This window comes from Littorina saxatilis, linkage group LG1 (genome assembly GCF_037325665.1).
Source record: "Littorina saxatilis isolate snail1 linkage group LG1, US_GU_Lsax_2.0, whole genome shotgun sequence".
In the NCBI taxonomy this organism is placed as follows: Eukaryota; Metazoa; Mollusca; class Gastropoda; order Littorinimorpha; family Littorinidae; genus Littorina; species Littorina saxatilis.
The window spans coordinates 76,683,083-76,706,324 of NC_090245.1; the positions used below are offsets into that span (position 1 = coordinate 76,683,083).

Consider the following 23,242-nt stretch of genomic DNA (forward strand, 5'->3'; position numbering starts at 1 on the left):
TATTCCGGATGCCTGCGCTCACGTGGTGCGCGGTGGGTTATGGGTAACCAGGTGGGACAGGGCATAGCAACGGCTATGGCGTCTGTTTTTAGCTTGGTTACCACCCTTGCAAGGGCAGGTAATTTGAGTAGTTTTTCAACATCTAGCATGTGAGATTAAAGTCAATGCATTTATGAGAATTGGGTAAGTATATTAATCAAATGAAAATTTACTATTGAAATTTTCCATTTTCTGTATATTATGCCAAATTTGTCTATATGCTGACCTGTAAGACAAGCTAGTAAACAGGGGCCAGTTTGCCCTTCTGATGGTCTGCATACATTCATGTGTAGTAAGTTATGCATATACCTTGTTCAGTTATGGTTACAGGGAATGGGATATGTTGATTAATTGATTGTATAAGAAGTCTTGTTCTCTTCATTAAGTGGAACAGGACCATGGGTATGGAAGATCAGTTCATAATCCTAACATGAAATGAAGAATCTGATTTTGTGACTGAGCCTGCTAATTGTTGATGACGTTGATTGGGTTTGTTCCAGGGTATATTCAAATCCTGATTGGTTTTGTTTCTATGTATTGACTGCAGATTTTGCTGTTGAAGTAGAACAACTTCTGATGTTGGATTTGGAATATTTCAGAACTGTGACCAAAGTCTACCGCATGGTGTGGCTGAAATCGACCACTCCTGAAGAACTTTTTTCGAGGAAGGTTGGTTTCTGACGCGCAAAATATTTCTGGTTTGTTTTTACATGTAAGCCTGTGCTTAGTATAGTTTTGTGTGGCAGTTCTGCGGTCAGAGGCTCAGTTATCTTCTCGGCTCTTATGTGAACTTCCCACTTTGCTTTTTTCCTTATTTCTTCTCTCCCCTGAATATAACAAAAATTGTGAGCTAGGTATATAAGGAATCCTTTTCTGTACAGGTTCTTAGACAGTCAACAGTTTCACTTAATTTGGAAAAGTTGGTTTTAAATTACTATGCTCTGTTCAATTTGTGTCTCTGTTCAGATTGACGCAGAGGAATATGGAGAAGCCCTGGCACTTGCCCAGGCATATGGCCTTGACTGTGACCTTGTGTACCAGAGACAGTGGCGTCGATCTCCCGTCTCCTTGGCATCTATATCAGATTACTTGGTAAGTATTTGTACTGCAAAAATTCCACTATATCAGATTACTTGGTAAGTATTTGTACTGCAAAAATTCCACTATATCAGATTACTTGGTAAGTATTTGTACTGCAAAAATTCCACTATATCAGATTACTTGGTAAGTATTTGTACTGCAAAAATTCCACTATATCAGATTACTTGGTAAGTATTTGTACTGCAAAAATTCCACTATATCAGATTACTTGGTAAGTATTTGTACTGCAAAAATTCCACTATATCAGATTACTTGGTAAGTATTTGTACTGCAAAAATTCCACTATATCAGATTACTTGGTAAGTATTTGTACTGCAAAAATTCCAAAACAGATAGACTGCTAACATTCCGAAATTCAGAATAAAAAAACAAGAATTGTATTTTATTGGAAAGTTTAATTATTGACAAAACCTTTTGTCAATAGTTCATTTTTTCAATAACCTACAATTCTTGTTTTTTAATATTAGTAAAGCATTACATTTTGCATTCTGTCGCCGACTTTTGTGCATAATTTTATTTAGCTTGATGAGTATTTACATGCTAGGGAGGCCCGGTGGCCATTTTCATTTTTTTTCCCCAACTTTGGCCATTCATAAATCAAAGAGTTATGTCTTTAATCTTCTAAAATTTTGTTGATATGCTTAATATAATATTGTCTATGGGATCCGAAAATTTTAGGGATGTAGTTCTATAGAAATTTTAGCTATAAAGCACCAAAGTTGGGGGAAATGTCCATCACACCAACCCCAGAAAAACTTGTGCAGAGCACTAAACACAAAAAACGCTTTTTCATCAACTGTTTTATTAATTATACTTATTGAATGTTAAAATGCATGTGTATAGAAATTATTTGCGAAAAAAGTAGTTAATGAAGTCAATTTAGACAAATTAAAAAATGGCCGGCATCACATGAATATTTCTCAGATATGCAGATCTTCACTTTAACATGATTTATTCACTTAATATAAACTTATAATATATCAAATTAAAGGAAATTAGTTGCTCTTTATAGTTAAGCCATATTCAATCAGATTTGATGGAAAAAAAATATCAATTTTAGTTAGAATAAGGAAAAAGGAAATATTACGTCACATAAAAATTCGTCCAAAATCCGTCCAAAATAAAAATATTGTTCAAAGCAGAGACAACAATGGCAAGTCACAAGGAGACTTTTTGTTATATGGACCAAACTAAAAGAACAAAATAACCAAATAAGTCTTTTAAAAAAATTTTTAAAAAATTCAAACAGCGGATTTGTCAACTCAATTTAGCAGCACAACCAGTGCATAACTTTTGTTTTTAAATCTCAAAAGGATAACACCTCCATCATTTAGTACATTAGAACTTTCAATAACATACAGTATGTGCAGCTTCATTCCTTCTTGTTCAGAGCACACTCTATCACTGCTGCATTTTGACGAGACTTCAAGTTTCCACACGAAGGGCAGGCACAAAAAGTCAAACAAGATCAAGCAGTTCTTTTCAGTTGGTCGTTTGTTGTACTTGTTCACAAGCTTGAAGTAGTCCTTTTTCACACGCCCACATTTTGATTGCACGGAAGTTGGAGACCTGGAGTTGAACGCCTGCGTGGTGAACTTCATCAGCCAGAAGTGAAGAACTTCGAAGTAGCGACTAAGACAGGAGTCGTCCGGAAGAGTAACCTTGCCACACTTCTCTACATTCTCAGCCGAGACCATGAGAGAGATGAAGTCCCCATTCGTGATGTCTCGCAGTGTGCCAGCATCCTTCCCCAGTGGTCCCGATTCCGTTGTCAAGCAGCCGCTGAGAAGAGAGGTTCCAGATACAAGTGAAAATTTGGGTCCAACAGCCTTCTGATCAGGGATGCAAACAATCTGAAAAACAAAAGAACATAAAACATAAAACAACCAATATATTTAAGCCTAAAAAATATTAATAGAAACAAAACATTTTGTCTTTCTTTGTAAATAATTCACATACTACAGTGACAAGATGTATGGTAGTATTCCAAAAAGAACAGGAGTTGATCCTTGATTTACAAATTCACCAATAGTAACAATTTAAATCAGCTCCAGTCTTCATGATTCATATTAAGCACAAAAAAATGGTATGTATGCATTTCTCCTGTTAATGCACTTTGCCACAGAAAAACTGAAAATTCAGATTTTGTCAAAAATGAAAATGGAGCTATGAAAATTGAAATAACACATTGTCACAGGTCAGTCTAATTTATTTGTATTTACTTGTTTAAATTGACTGTGTATTTGTGGGTGTAGTATTACTCAACTTACTATTGATGACAGGGGGTGTCCAGGCAAACAAAGTGTATGCATCCAAATGCTCAACCTATAAGAAGCTTATAATTAAAAGCCAAAAAATACAAATCTTCACACTGTGACTGTGAGACTGAGATTGAGAAAAACAAATATTGAGTCCTTACAGTTACAGCTACTAGTAACTAAACGTTATTAAAATAATCATCAAAAATACAAAGCAGGCGACAATAAATACACTTCATTGTCCGAAGTAAATAACTTATAAATAACATTTAACTAACTTTTATGAACAATTCCCGACGTCCACTGGATCAACAGTCTTGTCTGTCGTTCAGTCGCACTTACGGCCACGTTTCATTCCTGAAGCGTCACTTTGATCTATTAGATTTGTTACCATCCAGAACAAAAGATCAAAATTACAGATTTATTGAAAATATCTCATCAATCTTATGTTTAATGAGATTCAGGATGCGTTTACTTAAGCTTACTTTACAAAACAAAACACAGCTCGATCAGGGAAACCTCGGGGATTGTCCGACAGTGGTATCGCCCAAATACCGGGGATGATGATCTCCTCATCAAAATCGAATATGTTGCATCTAAGCCGATTTACAAACACAATTTAACCTTGGATAGGTTGAAACACTAGAACTTAGTTATAATTTGATTTTCATTCAAAACTAATGCATATTTCGACAGAGAAACAGTTCAGATCAAATTACATACCCAATCGACGCCCCCACAGCAGTTAGTTGACTCGCCCGCCATAACACATTCTGCAGCGTGGAACACAGCAACTCAGTCTCCACTCGGCTTTGTCAGGAGTGCGATTCGACGCTCAAATTCTCGTCTTAAAAACGCTCGGCATAAAAAACACTTCGATTACAAATGACAAACTTTTGCACAAGAAAATTCAAGATGTTGACGATCATACGCGATGGGATGAACTTCGATCAATGAATGGAACGACTGTGACCTCTTCGTTTGAAAATGGTTCGTGTGTGATGTGTTACAGTGCTTCCCATTGGTTCAACGCTTGATATGACGTAAACAGAGAGGAGATCTTTACTTCCGCCAAGTTTCATTGGTGAATTATTTATAGTTTGCAAGGCCGAACCAACCAAAAACAGGGTTGTTTCGGGACCGATTTAGAACAAAGCCGTGGCTTGAGGCGAAATCGCTGCACAGCCAGCCAGCGCTAAAGTCCGACGCAGGCGCGCGACGCTTTGGGGCATTTTACACATCCAAATACAACTATGTAAACACATTTTTTTCACATCAAACTTAGATGAGTGTACTAAGATGACTATACTCAAGAGCATTCATACTTTATTTGTTTTTAATAAAAATTCAACTAAGCACAATTTTGAGTTGAAAACAGCTCTTTGCACTCTGCTTGACTGCCGGGGCCGCGGAGGGTGTGAGCCTCCCTATACATGCTTAGCTGATTGTGATTTGAGTAGTCAAGTCAAGTCAAAGTAACTTTTATCCCCGAGTACGCTAGTACTAGGGCTCAGCAGACTTTAATTGTGTGTCTGTCTGTCTCCACTTAACAGCTTATTGCTGGGAAACTACTGGGCGCAGTTCGTTCAAAAGTTGATACACTAACTTGATAATAGGTCCGATTGATCGTATTAAAACTTCATAATGTTACCTGGGACCTAAATGCGAAATAAACCACAAAAACGACTTGGCCGTAGGAGGAGTTCACACCGGCGGGGCAACACGCAGCCATTGACCTGATAGAACAGCCGAACGCGTCACAAAAATACGTCATGACAAAGTTACACGCAAAGCGAAAGAGACTTTGACGTCATTTACTTTTGTTCGGAATTTTCCGTCTGTTCCTAGCTTGTCAGTGAAGACCTGACGTGAGTAAGCTTACCCAAAACGTCTTTGTTCTCTATTCTCATTGCAGCTGTGAAATAATCAGTCTTGTGTCTCGGTCGTGTAGGTACAGAGTTTGCTTCTGCAATCATTGTGTTCGTGTTGATGACGGCTTCATAAGACAAAATAATAAGCGAATCTATCGCGAGGAAGACGTTTATGTACAAATCACCGAACCCAACCCATTTTTTGGGGTGCGTATCGCTGCATTTTTCTGAAGAATAAACTGCATGTGGTTAATTTCATCCGTTTAATGCTTGTCGAAACATTATCTGATCACAGATGAGGTCGCAGCTTGTAGGTTGAATCTATGAATCGGCCACAGATAGATCTGCATTTCTGGTCAGAAACCAACATTCACACCACAGACATTCCAAACATTTATATTTATTGAGCGAAGAGTACTCGGGTCCAGCGCGAGCGTTTTTTATATCTTCAACATGAAAATGTACAGTTGTAGCATGCAAATAGTATAGACATTATATAAACATTTATAAAGGCTTATAGAATAAACTTTGCAGATATCAATACTCTCACGGTTAACACTTTCGCGACGGGACGCTTATAAATCAGTAACCGCGCTGACACGCCCATGGACGGGACGCGCATTTTTCAGTAAGAGCCATACAGGGTACAGGACTCGTGATTGCATCCCGGTTTTTGAAGCTTGCAGTAAATTGAGTTGTTTCCCTTGACACACTTGGCCTGCCCTTCCGCCATATGCAAAATTAGCCTAATTTGTGTGGTTTTTTCGAGAAAAAAAATTAATCCAAGGCGAGCCTTGTCACTGGAGGAGATTCTCCGGATGTTGGATCTTGAGGACCCTGTAGATCATGATTCCGACGTGTTGTTTTCGCCTCAAGAAAGCGATAATAGCAGTGATATTGAGGAAGAAACAGTCCTGTTGTTGCTAGTATGAGTCGGCAAACTACACGTGTTAGGGTGGTACTGCATGAATCTTCGAATGTGTAGTTGCAAGGGGGGCGTGGCAGCACTGATAACAATGGATGGCTGGAGCGTCCTAATCCTTTTGGAAATGTTCATAGGTGTACAGTTGGGACTTTGTTGTGAAAATGTGACTTATATTCAATATGGATTACCTAGACATCATTTGGTGAGTGTCACAGTTTTGTTTCATTTGAGTCAGGATGCTGTGAGTGAATGCGGGATTTGCTTGTTTTTTTTCTTTGTACTGTCTCCTTATTTCTGTGTAGAATTTTAACAATATTTCAGCTAATTCATAGGTTTTACACCTTGTTTGGTTATAAAATTATTTATAATACTTTCTGTTAAAAAATAACTTTTAAAAAAGCAGTGGAAAAGAAAACACACACAAAAAAACGTTAAAAAACACAAATTATCCCCCTTTCACACCCCCCCCCCCCCCCTTTGCTAAAACAAATCGCGTGACAAACTTATAAATAGCACGACTGAACTGGGCATCCATTTTTTAATTAGTACACAAAATTTGGTGGTGATTGGACTTAATTCAAGCTTGCTAGACAGATTTCTTTACAGTTACTGTTTTTTGGGAAGTTTCTTGGTGGCAAGCTTGGGCAGGCAGGACGTTAACGCCGTGGCAATGCTAGTCACAATAGTGTTAAGATGTAAGTTATTTATTCTCTTGAAAATTAAATTAAATTCCTTTTAAAATCTAAAACTAGACTTGTAGTCTCTTTTTAAATTACATATTCTTACGCAACTCACATAGAAAGCATTAACTTCAGTTAAAGTGCTAGGACACTGAACTACGCTTCACCCCAAAGGGGAAGCAACCCCCTAAAAAAGAACGGCCTTGACCTATAACCCAAGCTATACAAGAGTCGAGGTCATACCGTCACGTGACCTATCACGCGTGACTCAACCGCCGCCATGTTGGAATCTCACTCCCACTTCAGCCACCAGATAGCTCGGACGCTTTTTACACTACGCTGCAGGCTTTTAGCCAACTGTCTTCTGGACAGTGTTTCACCCCGTCTACAGGTCCCTGCTTCTCATGCACAAGTTTGGGTGAGCTCGTTCTAATTTGTTTGCTTTGGCTTGCGTTTGTTTCTTTCTCCGTTGTTCGGTCTGGTTGTTGTTTATCAATTTCATAACTCAGACTGGTTTTTTTGTCAGCAATGGCTGACAAGGAGAAATAGAAACCACAGACTAGTCAGTAGCTGCTGAGGTTTCTCCTATTAAGTTTCGCATAAAGAGAAAGGCAAAGGCACTACCATTTCTGTTCTTGACCCAGCTTCTCTTACTACTACGTCTGTTAAATAACCTTGAATGGTTGAAGACGACGTTAAAGGCATATGTACGCGCTCCCGTGTTTACAAAGTGTAGTTTGCCCATATTCGATGTCAAACGCACCATAAGACCATGTAATGACGATATGTCGCCATGCGCGGACCATATACATGTATTACAGCCTGTTCTAGCCTCTGAAAAAGTGAGGATGTCAACAAAGACGCGGAGGTTTTTCCCTTGCGTCAACGCTACCTCTGTTGGCAAATCTAGATAAATAGGACGATCTAGATCAAAATAAAAATTCAAATATCTCAACTTTTAAGAGGTCCTAGACCACAATATCTTACAGGGAACTTAATTTAGCATGTCTCCAGCTGTGGGTAAAGCAATTAGCGTGTATAGTCATCGAGTACATATGGCTTTAAACACCATATAAAGAAGAAAGAAAGGATGTCTGTTAGATTTCGGACTCTATGAGTCCAATCATGCCGGTGCTGAAGCAGGTTAAATTTAGGTTACTTCAGCCAAGGCAAACACAGTGGGAAAGAATACTTGTGTTAAAGATGGTTTTTCTTCCCTTTTTTGAGATGTTTTCGACCCAAATGTATAACATGTTGCCATTCGTCGAGTTTGCGCTCGCTCCCGGCGGGAGTGGGCGACGCGGCTTGTTGTCACGCATCGAGGTTCCGCCTTCATGCACAGTCACTTCGGCTGACGTGCACGCAGAGGAGTGTGTTTACTTCATACGAGGAGCTTTCACGCTCTACAGGTTAGTCAAGTTCACCGGTAGCCAGGTTCTCTGGTGAAAGTGTTCAAGTTGGGCCGGAACTAGTAGCCCCCCCGCCGCGGCTGGGGGGTGAAAGTTTGACTTTCCCGGAGGCTATCGCTCTTTTTAAGAGGCGGAACTCATGGGGGGTCAACACCGGACAACAAGTTGGGCCGGAACTAGTAGCTCCCCCGCCGAGGCTGGGGAGTGAAAGTTCGACTCTCCCGGAGGCTATCGCTCTTTTTAAGAGGCGGAACTCACGGGGGGTCGACACCGGACAACGAGACAGATGTACTCACGGGCAGACTGGCATGTCTCCGGTGAATGTATACAAGTCTCAACTTCCTCCCTCTGGGCAGGAAGCTGCTTTCGGGCAGGCTTTGCACGGTTCTTCCGTTTTGCAATCAGCCTCGCCTGTGGTGGATCGTTTTAGTTACGCAGCTAGTCACAGTGACTTTCACGGTCCAGCCTTAGCAGATTCGGAGTTCGACGATTCTCACTCAGTTTCTGAGGAGGAAGTTGATGTCAAGTTGTCACTCAGACCTAAACCAGCTATGGTTACTGCAGCTCAGGTGTCTGCCAAGTACTTCGCTGAAGGGGTGACAGCTACGACAAGCTCTGCGGCACCACCACCCTCAGTGGTGTGTGATTTCCGCCCTGCTTTAACGGAAGTTCAGGGATATCGTTTTAGCGAGTCTCCTTCTGTTGCTTACGAACTTTCCAGGGTGCTGGCTAGAACTTCGGGTTCTGAGAATAGCTTGCCTGTGGATACTGTGCCTTTACTGGCTGCACACGGTCAGGCTACTGATGCTGCTCAGCCATGGCTTGCCTCAGACCAGTTACGGAAGTCGAGCACTTCGTTTCATTCACGCAGGTTTGCTCTCTCCCGTCGTCATCACAGTCTTATTGAGACTTACGCTTTGCCGAGTGCACCGCTTCCGGTCACTCCGGAGTCGGCTAATCTCAGAGAGGATGTCTATCTTTTGGACAAAACTTGTGCTTACTCTGAAGGCGCATTACTTGGTTTGGATGAGACGGGAAGATACTCGTTGGAACTTGCGTCTCTTTCAGAGACACTTCTTCGATCTCTTTCGCGGTCGATCGCGGTGTCGTTGGATCCTTTCGAATTTCGAAACGACGCTAGCGTGAAAGACGTCCCCATACTCCTGGCCTCTTTGGCTAAGGTTTCAGCCGAACAAATGTCAGTCGTGGCACGGTTGTACGCACATGCGGTTTACACACGCAGGGACGCTTTCTTGTCTGGCTCTAGAATTTGAACTTGGGGAAGTTTTCTCATATGATTCTCCTTTTCCACCACTTGAAGTGGGCAGCGATGCGGCGTTGCTTTCGCTTGCGTCACCCGCGCAAGTAACGCTTCACTCGCTGAGCGATATCCGTAGGCCTAGGTTACACCAAGCCTAAGAACTTAGTTTATTCTTTGCTTCGTACTACGGAACCGCTTCCGGTTGCACCGGACTTGTCGATCATACATCTTAATGTTCATAGCAAGGAGAAACTGTCTGTTTTCAAGAACAATGATCTCCTGGCTGTGGAAGATTGTGGCCGCTCTTCTTTCTATTATCCGCGTCTTGGTACAAGACTTTGATTCGTTCTTTCCCTTGTGCCGTTTCGTACTCACGGGATGCCTTTGTGTTCTGTCGGGACACATATACAAAGGGTTTAGCTTTGCTGTTCGTCTGGGAAGAGGCCTCGGCCGACAGTATTGTTCTGTCGGTGGGACTTAAATCTCTTCCTTGCTCGAGGGTTTTCTTTGCGAATCCTCTTCTTTGCACGCGGACTCTTCTCTAACAGAGAGAATCTCACAGCAAAAGGGAAAGCCCACGGCAGGCCTCGGCTTCTCTTATCAGAGAAAAGCGCTAAGCTGGCCGTTCTCAGCTTTGGTTTTTTATCTTCTTCTTGGCATGGCACGTTGCCAAATACCCACCACTTTATCTCCTCGAGGCGATTTAGCGATAGGGTTCAGTGGGCAAACAATAGCACGCTTTCATGCATACTCTTGGCACTTGTCAACTGGAGTCTTAGCGTTTGGCTCCATTCTTCTCTCTGCCTCTGTGTTTTCCCAGAGCGGCTGGAGGGGCGATTAGAACTCCCACTTTGTGGGAGGCACTAGGGCCCTTCCTGTTGGGTCACTTATATAGATCGTGCCTATGTTTACTTCCACCTTTGGATATACAAAATAGATCGGAAGTGGCTGCTTTTTATTTAATTCAGATCTTCAGGGCTCTGGTTTCGTTTTCTAAGCAATCAAATGAAGAGCTGGAACGTGTTAGTGTCTTTTCTTGACTGGTTCACAGACACAACCAATCTTTGGATTCTCACACCACTGCTCATGCAGGGCGTTCCCGTTGGTTCTCTCCCCACCAGCGAAGCAGTTCTGTCTCTTGTGGATTTCTTTCCCCTTGTCAGGGGAGAACATGTGTTGATTCAATCAGACAACACCACAGTGGTCTTTTATCTCAATAAGCAGGGGGTTGCATCTCGCTCCTTATCACTGCCACAGCGAGCATGCGAGGTTTTGATGTGGTTTTTACCACCAGGAGATCTTATTAGCAGTGAAGTACCTTTCTGAGAGGCTCTATGTATTGGCAGACTCTAGTCAGTCGGCCAAGAATGTCCACTCGGATTGGACTCTATCTCTCTACGCGCTTCTACTCCTTCTGGTGAATTTGGAGAAGCCGCTGATAGAAGTTTTGCCTCTCGGTACTATCACCTTCTGCTAAATGTTCGTCTCCCTTTTCCCGGATATTACTCTCGATTTTACTTTGAGCGTCCTGTTGGTCGCACATTATGGGCCCATTCAATCTTGGTTGCTAGTCCTTTAGGCTGGCAAGAGGGCGCCGTTTTTTACACTCGAGCCACACGGGTGTCTACTGTACGGGAATCATTGAGACGCTCAGGGGCTTCTGCCCCAACTCTGGATTTGGTCTAGAGATTCCATAGGGGTTCAGCGTCTTCGTTTTGTGTCACTTTGACTGGCTTGGAACTAATGGTGTATATTAACGGAAAGAACTCCACTTCTCTCCGTTCAATGCGGGTGGCGAACCACCTATCCTGGCTTTCCGATTTTTCTCCCACGTCTCTGAATTAAGACTATGTGATTTCAGTTGCACTGACACAGCTAGGTCGCAAAATATTTTCACTTGGGTTCTTTGTAGCCAGCGTGATTAAAGGGAACCTCCCTTTGGTTGGCTGAAAGCAAATCTCCAGTCCCGACTTGGGACTTGCTCCTAGTTTTGGAGTTTTTTGAGTTCGGATTGTTTAATCCTTGACAAAATTAGCCTCTTCTAGAGGCAATGATTTAGTGAAGTCAACCTTAGCTAAATGGACTGCCACATTGATTAGGCATGCCTACAGTGGTGGCAAGAAAAAAGGGGGGGGGGCAGTCAGTCCTCCGTTTCAGGCAGCACGGGCTCAAGAGGTCAGAGTGTAGGCCTCTTCTTTACCTGTTCTCAAGTCTGAGAGACTTACATAAGTCATGAATGCAGCTCATTGAACGTTCAAGGACGTAGTCATGAGTTTCTATCGGCGGGGTATTTTAAGTACCCGCTATTTTAGCACACATCTACTAGACATCTTCTGCAGAAGATGTCTTTTTATGTTTTCCTGGGGACGTATCTGGTGCTCGGCAGAACAGAAATTTCGGTTTGCCAGCTATTGTAGCTACAGGCCAGATACTTGCAAGACGTTAACTGTGAGTTCATTTGCCCACCACCTAAATTAGCAATCTGCTTTCTATGTGAGTTGCGTAAGAATATGTAATTTAATATAAAATTTCAAAAATAAATTTTGATTTAATTAATATACTTACCAACTCACATATTGAATTCCCTCCCAGCCTGCCCCGCAAATTTTTTAAAGGGGTATATGTTTTAATACGGGATGAGTTTCACCGGTATACATCCTGCGCAGGCGCAGTACACCGGTAGTGGAAATAACCTCTAAGGACCATGCCTTATATGGCATACGGTTTTTGTTTCAGAGTTATTTCCTCATGTTGCCATGTAAGAGTGCTTCAATGTCTTATCACAAAACGAAGTTATTGCTTAGGGTTTCCCTAAAAATGAACAGATCACTTCAGTGGGAGTGAGATTCCAACATGGCGGCGGTTGAGTCACGCGTGATAGGTCACGTGACGGTATGACCTCGACTCTTGTATAGCTTGGGTTATAGGTCAAGGCCGTTCTTTTTTAGGGGGTTGCTTCCCCTTTGGGGTGAAGCGTAGTTCAGTGTCCTAGCACTTTAACTGAAGTTAATGCTTTCTATGTGAGTTGGTAAGTATATTAATTAAATCAAAATTTATTTTTGAAATTTTATATTATTTTACACCTGATTCTGCAACTGGTTATATTTTTTCTGGCATTTTTTAAAAGTTATGTTACAGTATGCAATGAGGATATTTGTACTTAAAAGACTTGTGTGTGTGTGTTTGTGTTGACAGAGTAAGATCAGCAAGAGAGCGTGGGTTCTTCACGAGTGTATGGAGCGTGTGCCGGAGAACATTGACGCTGCCAGGGAACTGCTGCAGTACGGGCTGAGGGGCACTGACCTGCCTGCTCTCTCTGCTATCACCAACTCTGAGGATGCTGGAAAGTGAGTGTGTACAGATTCTACAGTGAAACCTCCCCTTTTGAGACCTTCCAAAATCTTAGAAAATCGGGTCTTAAAAAGGAGGGAGTCTTAAATTGGGGGTAAATTTACAGAGGTTATGAACAGAAAGTTCTGCAAAATCAAGGTTAAATGGGGGAGGGGGGGGAGTCCTAAAAGGGGGGTTCCACTGTGTTGCATGCAAGGGGACTAGAATGTTCTCATGAATATTAGCTTTAGCTGCCATTTGAAAACAAGAACTGAATATGTAATTAACCGGTTGGATTTTTGGGGGGACTGAAGGCATATGAGAGCAGTATGCAAGAACCAGCTGCAAAGCGGACTTGTTTGGGAAAACTGTATAGCTCCAGAGATGAATAATACGACAGTGGAGATCCAGTTGTCAACCTGTGTGAATGGTTGATGCAAAAAAGTCTTGAGATCACGTTATTAGAAGTTAGAACCACATGCCAGCACTGGTTGCTTTCTTGTCTTGTAGGACAAGAGCGAAGATGTACACATATGTGACCCTCCACCACGGAATGAGTCGCATGTCACCTTTGCATGATTTTCATATTTGTACATTTTCTTAACGAGTTTTTTATGCTCTATCCAGTGGTGAAAACCGTTTTATAAAAGAGCGAAAACTGTTTGAGTTATAAGCCTGTGACTAAGGTGACCCTCACACTGTTACCAGACACTCCCCGGACTTATATTAAGCCTAGCGCAGAACCGCGCGAGGTGACATGCGACTCATTTCGTGGTGGAGGGTCACATATTCCAAGAAAGTTATGCTGCCCAAATTTGAACCCTTTGGACGCTGTGTGTTATTTATACTCGGCAGTAATCATTATTTCAAAGCATTTGCCATTTCCACTTCCTACCGCTCATTAGAATGTAACTTCATGCTCCATTATTTTCACAGGTTCATGCTGTGTGACCCAGAGGATGGACTGTATGAAGACGCCGACGTCGATCGATTCAACCCGGCTGAAGTGCACCTCTTTGAGGAGAAGAAGAAGGAAGTCCGCCAGCAGCAGTTAGCAGAGGTGGAGTTCAAAAAGTAAGAGGCAAAGCCACCACTCACTAACATTTCAGAGTTTACAGGCTGCTAGGTTACTATGAGTTATGACTGTGCTGGAGAGAGGAACAAGTTATGCTGGCGGTGATCCAGTAAAGAATGCTCTGAATGGTCCGCCAGGCTAGTATTTACTAGTAACATGATTATTTAGTGATTTGCTGAAGAAGGAACAGTTGAGTCATTTTATAATTCATGAAATATATAACAAAAATAAAAAATTGAATATAATATAATTAATGCCAAAAATGATTAATGATAATAAAATGAACACTTATATAGCGTGAACCACAGAATGAATCTGTGCTCCCCGCGTTTATTGTACTTGTCATTATTTAGGAAAAAAAGCAAAAAGTGCAGTTATTGGACAAAATCCCATGTAGTTTGGTACATTCTGCTCTTTTTTCAGGTTTGTGAAATGAAATGTTTAAGATGGTGAATGAAATGTGCCCAAAACAAGATAAAGGTGAGTCCGGAAACTGCTTAAAAATTTATGTTATTATTATTATTACACTTATTTTGTAACGAAGAAAAGTTGAGCGGAAATAACAATGAAAAGCACCATGGTAATTTTCAGTTACTTTGGATTGTTTCAGTCTGACACTGGAGCAAAAGGAACTGTGCCGAGCCAGACTCAAGTTACTGCAATTCCTTGACAGACTCAAGACTTACGAGGTTTGCTTCATGTGCCTTTTACTCAGATACATACACTTGGGGTGAGAGATTGGAGGAATGTAGGGTTGAATGGGCCATGTAGCTTCTTTCTGTGGATTCTTTATTTGAAGCATATGTTATCTATTTATTTGTATGTTCTTGTTGGCAAGATTTGTGTACAGTGGAACCCCCATTTTAGGGCGGGGATGTAGCTCAGTCGGTAGCGCGCTGAATTTGTATCCAGTTGGCCGCTGTCAGCGTGAGTTCGTCCCCACGTTCGGTGAGAGATTTATTTCTCAGAGTCAACTTTGTGTGCAGACTCTCCTCGGTGTCCGAACACCCCTGTGTGTACACGCAAGCACAAGACCAAGTGCGCACGAAAAAGATCCTGTAATCCATGTCAGAGTTCGGTGGGTTATAGAAACACGAAAATACCCAGCATGCTTCCTCCGAAAACGGCGTATGGCTGCCTAAATGGCGGGGTAAAAAACGGTCATACACTTAAAATTCCACTCGTGCAAAAAAACACGAGTGTACATGGGAGTTTCAGCCCACGAACGCAGAAGAAGAAGAAGAAGAACCCCCATTTTAAGACCTGAAAATCTGAGAAAATCGGGTCTTAAAAGGGAGGGAGTCTTATAATGAAGGTTAATTTGCAGAGCTTTTGAACAGATAATGTGAAAAGGCAAGGTCTTAACCCCTTCACTGCCCACCCCGTATGTAATACGTGGTCATTTTCTGTTTATCGTACGCCCATAACCGTATCTCATACGTGGGATTTGTGTCAACAACATTTCAGGACATTTCTGAAAACTAAATGGGAGGTAACCACTGTCCAAGTACTTGTAGGGGTTCTAAACACAGTTCTTTCCCATAGACCATTTGGATAAGTTACTACCACTGTGGCAGTGAAGGGGTTAAAAAGGAAGAGGTCTTGAAAGTAGGGTTCCACTGTATTTGATAGCCTTTGAAAAACAAAGTTGTTACGTTTACTGGGTGTTGCAGTGCATTCTTGGTGGAGGAAGTGCAGCAGCAGAGAGATTCAACGCTGATTTCTACAAAGAATTTCGTGCTCAGAACATTGTGCAGTTGGCCGCTGAATATGCCCAGGTAAAGAATCATTGTAACCTTCAGAGTTACAAGCATGCTGTGTTCTTTAGTGTCTTCCAGTGTAAATGACTTGGATCGCATCTTTTAAGTTATGAAATATGGCATGGAGATTTAGTTCTGGAACAAACGGAAACATCAGAGTAATGAAATATGGCTTACAAAATATAGTTCTGGAATAAGCAGAAACATAAGAAGTAGTGTTGACTAGTTAGATGTCAATTTGTGGTTCTTGGCACCTCAAAGAGTAGCATATTTAAAGCAGTGTACCTGGAGATAAAACTGAGGAATGTGAACTCCATGTACTCAGCACGTTTATATTTTGAGCCTGGGTATATTCACATTTGGGTAATGTGCACAAAATGTGACGAATGAGGAAATGAACAGTCTTGATCTAGACGAGAACCTCTTGTAAATGTACAGGTTGGACTCACCTTTGTGTTTGGTTTCAGTCCAGTGACTGGAGGGCCCTGGAGACACTGTTCACCTTCCACCATGCCGACCTGGCATCTCACAGGTAGTCTAGCTAGCCCTTGATGGCTTACAGTCTGTCTAAAAATTATTGAGAATTTGATTGAGTAAGTAGAGAAAATAGTCTTCTTTCAATATATACCACAAACATCTTTGTGCTGTTAATTTTACTGTTTAGTTACTACAAACGAAATATTAATTCTCAATGATTGTTAGACAACCTGTATTTGCAAAGATACTCAGAAAGACAACGTGAGCTTTACGTACATATGATGAAACCTCTGTGTTAAAGACCACCTGAAAGACAAGAAAATGTGGTCTTATGAAAAAGGGAGTAATTAAATAGGGGTACATTTACAGAGTTTTTGAGAGAAAGAATCTTGAGAACAAGGCCTCAAAACAAAGTAGATTTTAAAATTAAGGTTTTAATGACTGAGGTGTCAGTATATTACACATTTGTCAATTAATATTCCTCAGTTGAGTTAAGTGTAGGCATTAGTGACATTGTGTTTCAAGTGTAAAGAAGCAAGATCTTCTGATAAAAAGGCTGATTCTGACTAAAAGTGTCAAGCTTAGAACTTTGTTGGACCCGTTTCCTGCTGCTTTTCATTACTTTTTTTTTAATGAGGTGGGAAAAACTCAGGAACATCTGAAAAAGTTCGTTTTGAGAACAATGTCAGTCCACTTAATTAAAGAAGAAATCTGTCTGAAAGTAATAAATGATAACCGAGGAATAATGTGTTTTATTCTCAAATGAAATTCGGAGGGAAAAATGAGTTAGTATGTTTTCTAGAGACTGTGAATATGAGTTTGTGCCTGTTTTCTGCCATACAGACTTGCCATTCTGTCAAACTTTCCTGAAACCACATTGCCAGCTGATTATGGCTCACTTCTGCCTGAGCTGGGGTAAGCTGATTTCCTCCTTAGTTATGGTAGATGTGAACTACATCATCGACATCTGTCTGTCTGTCTGTCTGTCTGTCTGTATTTTTATCAGTCTGTATTTTTATCAGTCTGTCTGTGTGTGTGAGTAAAGTTTTAGAATAGCTCAGACCAACAAGCCATAACTTTTTTTCTTTTTTTTTTAAACAAAAAAACCCTGTTTAGGCTAAGCCTATTTCATAAATGTGGATGCAAGACTCATTATGAGACAAATTCATCACAACCAAACTTATTTTTACTTGAGTGTTGTGGTTTGTTGTGGATGTGTTTATGCTATTGATATGATAAACATTGTCCCTGTTGACAGCACTGATGGAGAGGTGAATGAAATGGACAAAGACATGTGGCGAGAGGAGGACTGGAGTGAGATGGACATGTGTCGGTAAGTGTGTTAGTGTGGGTGTTAGTGTGTGGGTGTTAGTGTGTGTGTGCTTGTGTGTGTGCATATGTGCATATATTTGTGTTTACACACATACGTGTATGTCTGTGTGTACGTTTGTGTGTGTGTTTACACGTGTGTCCGTCTGTGTATGTGAATGTGTCCACTCATATGTATTTGTGAGCTTGTGTGTGTGCTTGTGTGCATGCATTTGTGTTTACACACATACATGTGTGTGTGTGTGTGCACATGTGTGTGTCTGTATGTGTGTGTGTCTGTGTCCACGTGTGTTTACACATGTGTGTCCGTCTGTGTGTGTGTGTGTGTGTGTGTGTGTGTGTGTGTGTGTGTGTGTGTGTGTGAGTGACCATGTATATGTATGTGTGTGTGCATGCGTGTGTGTGTTTTTACAGAAGTACTTGCACATGCTGAAATGTTTGCTTGCAAGAACTATGTGTATGTCTGGAAATATTCTTGAACGCATATGTTAATTGTATTCTGACTTTATTATTTAACTGATCAGGTCTGAAGTAAAACTGGACCAAGAAGATCTAGGAGCCTTCCTGTACGATGATTGCCCTGACCTGCTGAAGTACAGGTGAGCTTTCTAATCAGTTTCTTTTGCTTGTTTCACTGTTCTCATGAGCGGGATAAAACTGACTTCTGAAAGATTCACTGTTTGAAAATGTACAACGGGCGCAGTGCAGTGGTGGTAAGACATTAGCCTACTAATCGGAAGGTCGTGAGTTCAAATCCCGGGCGCTGCTGCCTGGTGGGTTCAGGGTGGAGATTTTTCCGATCTCCCAGGTCAACTTATGTGCAGACCTGCTAGTGCCTAATCCCCCTTCGTGTGTACACGGAAAAGATCCTGTAATCCATATCAGAGTTCGGTGGGTTATAAAAACAAGAAAATATCCAGCATGCTTCCCCCGAAATCGGCGTATGCTGCCTGAATGGCAGGGTAAAAACTGTCATACACATAAAAATCCACTCGTGCTAAAAACGTGAGTGAACGTGGGAGTTTCAGCCCATGAAAGAAGAAGAAGAAGAAAATGAACAATCAATGATTATATAACATGTTACCTGCTAATTAAGATATTAAAACAATGACATTTGTGTAGAAGTGTTTTGATAAGATTCAATACAGTGGAACCCTCATTTGAAGACCTCCAACATTCTGAGAAAAGCAGGTATTTTGTTTGTTTGTTCGTTCATGGGCTGAAACTCCCACGGCTTTTACGTGTATGACCGTTTTTACCCCGCCATTTAGGCAGCCATACGCCGCTTTTGGAGGGAGCATGCTGGGTATTTTCGTGTTTCTATAACCCACCGAACTCTGACATGGATTACAGGATCTTTTTCGTGCGCACTTGGTCTTGTGCTTGCGTGTACACACGGAGGTGTTCGGACACCGAGGAGAGTCTGCACACAAAGTTGACTCTGAGAAATAAATCTCTCGCCGAACGTGGGGACGAACTCACGCTGACAGCGGCCAACTGGATACAAATCCAGCGCGCTACCGACTGAGCTACATCCCCGCCCAATCAGGTATTTAAAAGGAGGGAGTCCTAAAATGGGGGTAAATTTACACAGGCTATGAAAATAAAATCTGACAAATGACGGTCTTAGAAAAGAGGAAATCTTAAATTTGGGGTTCTTAAAAGGGGGGTTTCATTGTAGTCAATGCATTTTCTGTCATTTGTTTGGGGTTTTTTTTTTTTTCAACAGTTTTTTATTCAGGCAAACAGATTTACAATGACAAATTAAAAGCATTGATACTTATACTGATAGTAAATTGCAGCAGTAACAGAGTTAAACACATATGACAAGCTACATGGCATTTGGTATTGTTATATGTTCAAAGCATACATATTCCGAAATCAGAAATGCATTAACGGCTATTGTAATAGCAAATCACAACATCACCTGTCGTCATCAAACTGTTATTAGCTGTTGGTACGGGTTCCATTTTGTAATAAACTGAATTTGTTTCATGAGGATATTGTGAGCATATTTATCAATTTGATATAAGTTACATAGTTCTCTTAAAAACATTTGCATGCGAGGACGAATTTTGTTAATTCTACATTTGTATACAAAAAACTTTGCTGTTAATAAAATATAGTCAAAACCAGCGTCTGTTTTAATGTGGTTTTCATGGTTCAATAATATCAGTGTTGGTGTTAGTCTGAGTCTGTCACAGTTAAAACATTTTTCTTTCAGACATTTTTCAAACTCAGACCAAAAAACCTGGACATGTTCACATTGCCACAAGTAGTGGTAAACTGTATGTGATTCTCCCGATGTTCGTAACGCTTGTAAGGCTATTTACTTGCAGCTTACTTATGTTCAAACAACGTGCATTGTGCATATGACATGTTTGTTATTGGGTGAACAGGGTTGAGTCACCTTCAGCAGAACTGGTACAGGAGTGGTACGAGATGCGAGTGGGGGAGATCGAGGCGTCCAGTCGCATGGTGGACAACGCCCTGGAGCTGTCCAAGCTGGCCATCCAGAGAGGATTTGATGTAAGTTCATGTTACCTCTTTGTCCAGGGCTAAACAGCAATAGCCTAGTGGTTAAGATGTCAGTCTCCCATGAGGAGGTTTGGGGTTGGAAAACACCCAGCATGCATCCCCCCCCCCCCAAAAAAAAAGAGAGAAAAAAAAGAGCATAGCTGCCATAATGCCAGGAGAAAAAAACAAGCATACATGTAAAATCACACTTGTGCAAACTCTTGAGTACACATGGGAGTTGCAGCCCACAAACACATAAGAAGGTGATCGACAGTGGCACCATGTAAGAGGTGTTCTTTCATGACTGGTATTATTTGGTTAGTTTACACATAAAGAGATCACAGAGAGTGTTCTTGAGTGCATTAATTTTTAACACTTTCTATCCCTCCTATTAGTGTGGTATGAAGTGTATTTCCGTGGGATTTGAATGCCAAAATTGGTTCATTTGGGGTATAGCTATTGGAAAATTATGGGGTTCAAATTTTCCGACCCCTCAACCCCCCTCTGGGGGACCCCCCATTTCGCGCTGCCCCCCCCCCCCCCCCCCCCCCCCCCCCCCCCCCCCAGGGGGGGTTGAGGGGTTGGAATTTTTTTTTTTTCAATCCAGAACCGACTGAATTCCTAACTCCTGTAATAATGGACAGATTTCTATGATCTTAAGGTGGTTTAGGGGTATTTAGCTGATGCTGGGTCCATTTGTCATGTTTTCGAGGCGATCGGAAGTGCCAATACTGACAATTAGTATTATTATAAGTGTTATTATTATTATCCGTATTATTATCAGTATTATTATGTTTATACCTTTGATGTATATGTATTATCATGCAATTTATTGATAAATTTCTTCTATTTTAACCCCTTCACTGCCACAGTATAACAGCATTTTGGTATTGCTGTGTGCCAGGGCAAAATTTCGCTTTCTTCGGTAGGTTCACTAATCTGTTCACTGCTCGATCATTTATTGAGATATCTCTTAGATCTTTGGCATGTGTTTTGCTTATACCCTTGGCTATTATAGGATGACATGATCATTGGACTTTGTTTGTGATTGTTATAGTAAAAATTGATATAATGACCATTTTTGTCAAAAATTACAGTTTCCGGACTTACACACACACACATTGCAGCACGTAAAACCACACAAAACACTGCTAAAACTGGTGTCAAACATCAGGTACTCACATTACAGCCCATAAAAGTATTCTTCTGTGTGGTAATCCATAAATCACTTCTTGTAGAGCTTCCAGAACACTGTATCGCTTGAAAACAGGTCTACGAGTTGAGGTCTGACTTTCGGCCGCCATTGTGAATGCTATAGATCGGTTCTACATTTCTAACACAGTTTTCAACACGTGGTAGTAACTTATCCGAACGGTCTATGGGAAAGAACTGTGTTTAGAACCCCTACAAGTACTTGGACAGTGGTTACCTCCCATTTAGTTTTCAGAAATGTCCTGAAATGTTGTTGACACAAATCCCACGTATGAGATACGGTTATGGGCGTAAGACAAACCGAAAATGACCACGTATTACATACGGGGTGGGCAGTGAAGGGGTTAAACGTGTGTTTTTTTAACTATACATGTATCATATCTATATGCATTGATATACAGTTTTGTTGAGAATCGTATTGGTGATGGTAATAAATGATTGTGTATTTTGAAATGTCAATCTTATTTATATGCAATGAAACTTTTAATAGTATACACACATGTTTATACGACATGTCATACCACACAATATGTTGACCCAGTTTTTTTTTAGCCTAGACCAGCTGTGCTGCAGCAGGTCACTCAGAATTGTAGTAACTGTGTAGAAACTGTGTATCAACACGATGGAATGCAGGCGTTAGATCGACGTTACAGGAAGCGACTGAAGTGACTGTGTGTACGGATATATTGGTACCAGGTCAAGTAGAGCCATATGACTCATGAGTGGGTACGGATATATCCGTACCATGGGAGACAATGAGTTAAGGCAAGGCTTTATCACTATAAATGTGCCGTCTGCTGTACTTAACTTAAAGTAAAGGTGTAAAAACAAAGGATTATGGCTAACATCTTTTATAACCTCCCCAGAATGTTTGAGGCATCTGTGTTATTAAGGACGATGTTGTAATCTTATTGGCAATGTTTGACACACAATCCCAAGCGCAAGACAAATTCTTCTATGTGAAAATTGAAGCCAATAAAATTTGAGTTGAGTTGAGTTGAGTTGAGTTGAGTTGAGTTGAGTCTATTTTTATCTCTTGTTATTGTTCTTCAAAGGGTTTGAGAGAGCTGTTGGATGATTTGGTGACCATGGAAACACTCGTGTATGAGTGTGGTGTCGGAGACAGTTTGACCCTGGCATCACTACGAGAGATGTCTGAGTACACACGCATTGAGCTCATGATGGACAAGGTATGTGTGTGAGTGTTTGTTTGTCTGTCTTTCTGTCTGTCTGTCTGTCTGTCTGTCTGTCTGTCTGTCTGTTTGTCTGTCTGTCTATGAAAGAAATAGAGTGTGTGAAAGAGACAGGCCATTTGAAAGTGTGTGTATACATGTGTGTGTGTGTGTGAGTGAGAGAGGGAAAGGTCATGGGGTCAGTGTGTGTGGTTGGGGGGGGGGGGTGTATGTGTGTGTGTTTGCATTACCAACTCCATATTTATGCAGATACATCTCTGATTTTCTTCATAATTTTACATCTCCAGGTACAAAGAACCTAACTTTCTCATTAAACTAACATAGCAAAAAATTGTCCCATTCATGGTTTACACGCGTCCTTCTTGGTTTTTCAGTGTCCACTGGACATGTACGCCAAAAACGCTAGACGCTGGCTTGTACCGGTACTCCAGCGCTGTGAAGTCAGAGATCCAGGCAGCTACAGACGCCTGCTGCATGAGTTTCTCCTCACCCGCGCTCGCACTGACCTCACCATTCCCCTCAAAATCTTCCAGACCTCCAAAGTTGGGGTGAGTGCGGACGAAATGGAATGGACTGATATTTGTAACGTCAAGATTTATGGCTATGGAGGGGTTGAAGGACTGAGAGGGAGAAGTTCAACAATTCTTATGGCATCTTTGCGTGATTTTGTTGTTGTTAATAACTGCATACAAGCATTTTCTTATGTACAGGTTGCACACCCAATCATCACAAGCGCTAAGGACATGATGGAATTTGCTGTGGATGTCATCTACTGCACAGAGAGGTAGGCTGCTGTTCTGGCACT

At 41.4% G+C, this 23,242-nt stretch overlaps 1 protein-coding gene across 1 annotated transcript in view; it reads left to right on the plus strand.

Annotated features, from left to right (window-relative positions):
* Positions 1-23,242, plus strand: part of LOC138979827 (NBAS subunit of NRZ tethering complex-like) — a 98,034-nt gene that overhangs the window by 41,740 nt on the left and 33,052 nt on the right. Inside the window, exons 16-29 of the mRNA XM_070352578.1 lie at positions 639-708; positions 1,006-1,131; positions 12,740-12,891; positions 13,811-13,948; positions 14,560-14,638; positions 15,623-15,727; positions 16,177-16,241; positions 17,030-17,101; positions 17,445-17,519; positions 18,040-18,114; positions 19,915-20,044; positions 22,300-22,434; positions 22,812-22,985; positions 23,148-23,221. Of these exons, the coding sequence (XP_070208679.1) occupies positions 639-708; positions 1,006-1,131; positions 12,740-12,891; positions 13,811-13,948; positions 14,560-14,638; positions 15,623-15,727; positions 16,177-16,241; positions 17,030-17,101; positions 17,445-17,519; positions 18,040-18,114; positions 19,915-20,044; positions 22,300-22,434; positions 22,812-22,985; positions 23,148-23,221 (1,470 nt within the window). The remainder of the gene's footprint in view (positions 1-638; positions 709-1,005; positions 1,132-12,739; positions 12,892-13,810; positions 13,949-14,559; positions 14,639-15,622; positions 15,728-16,176; positions 16,242-17,029; positions 17,102-17,444; positions 17,520-18,039; positions 18,115-19,914; positions 20,045-22,299; positions 22,435-22,811; positions 22,986-23,147; positions 23,222-23,242) is intronic.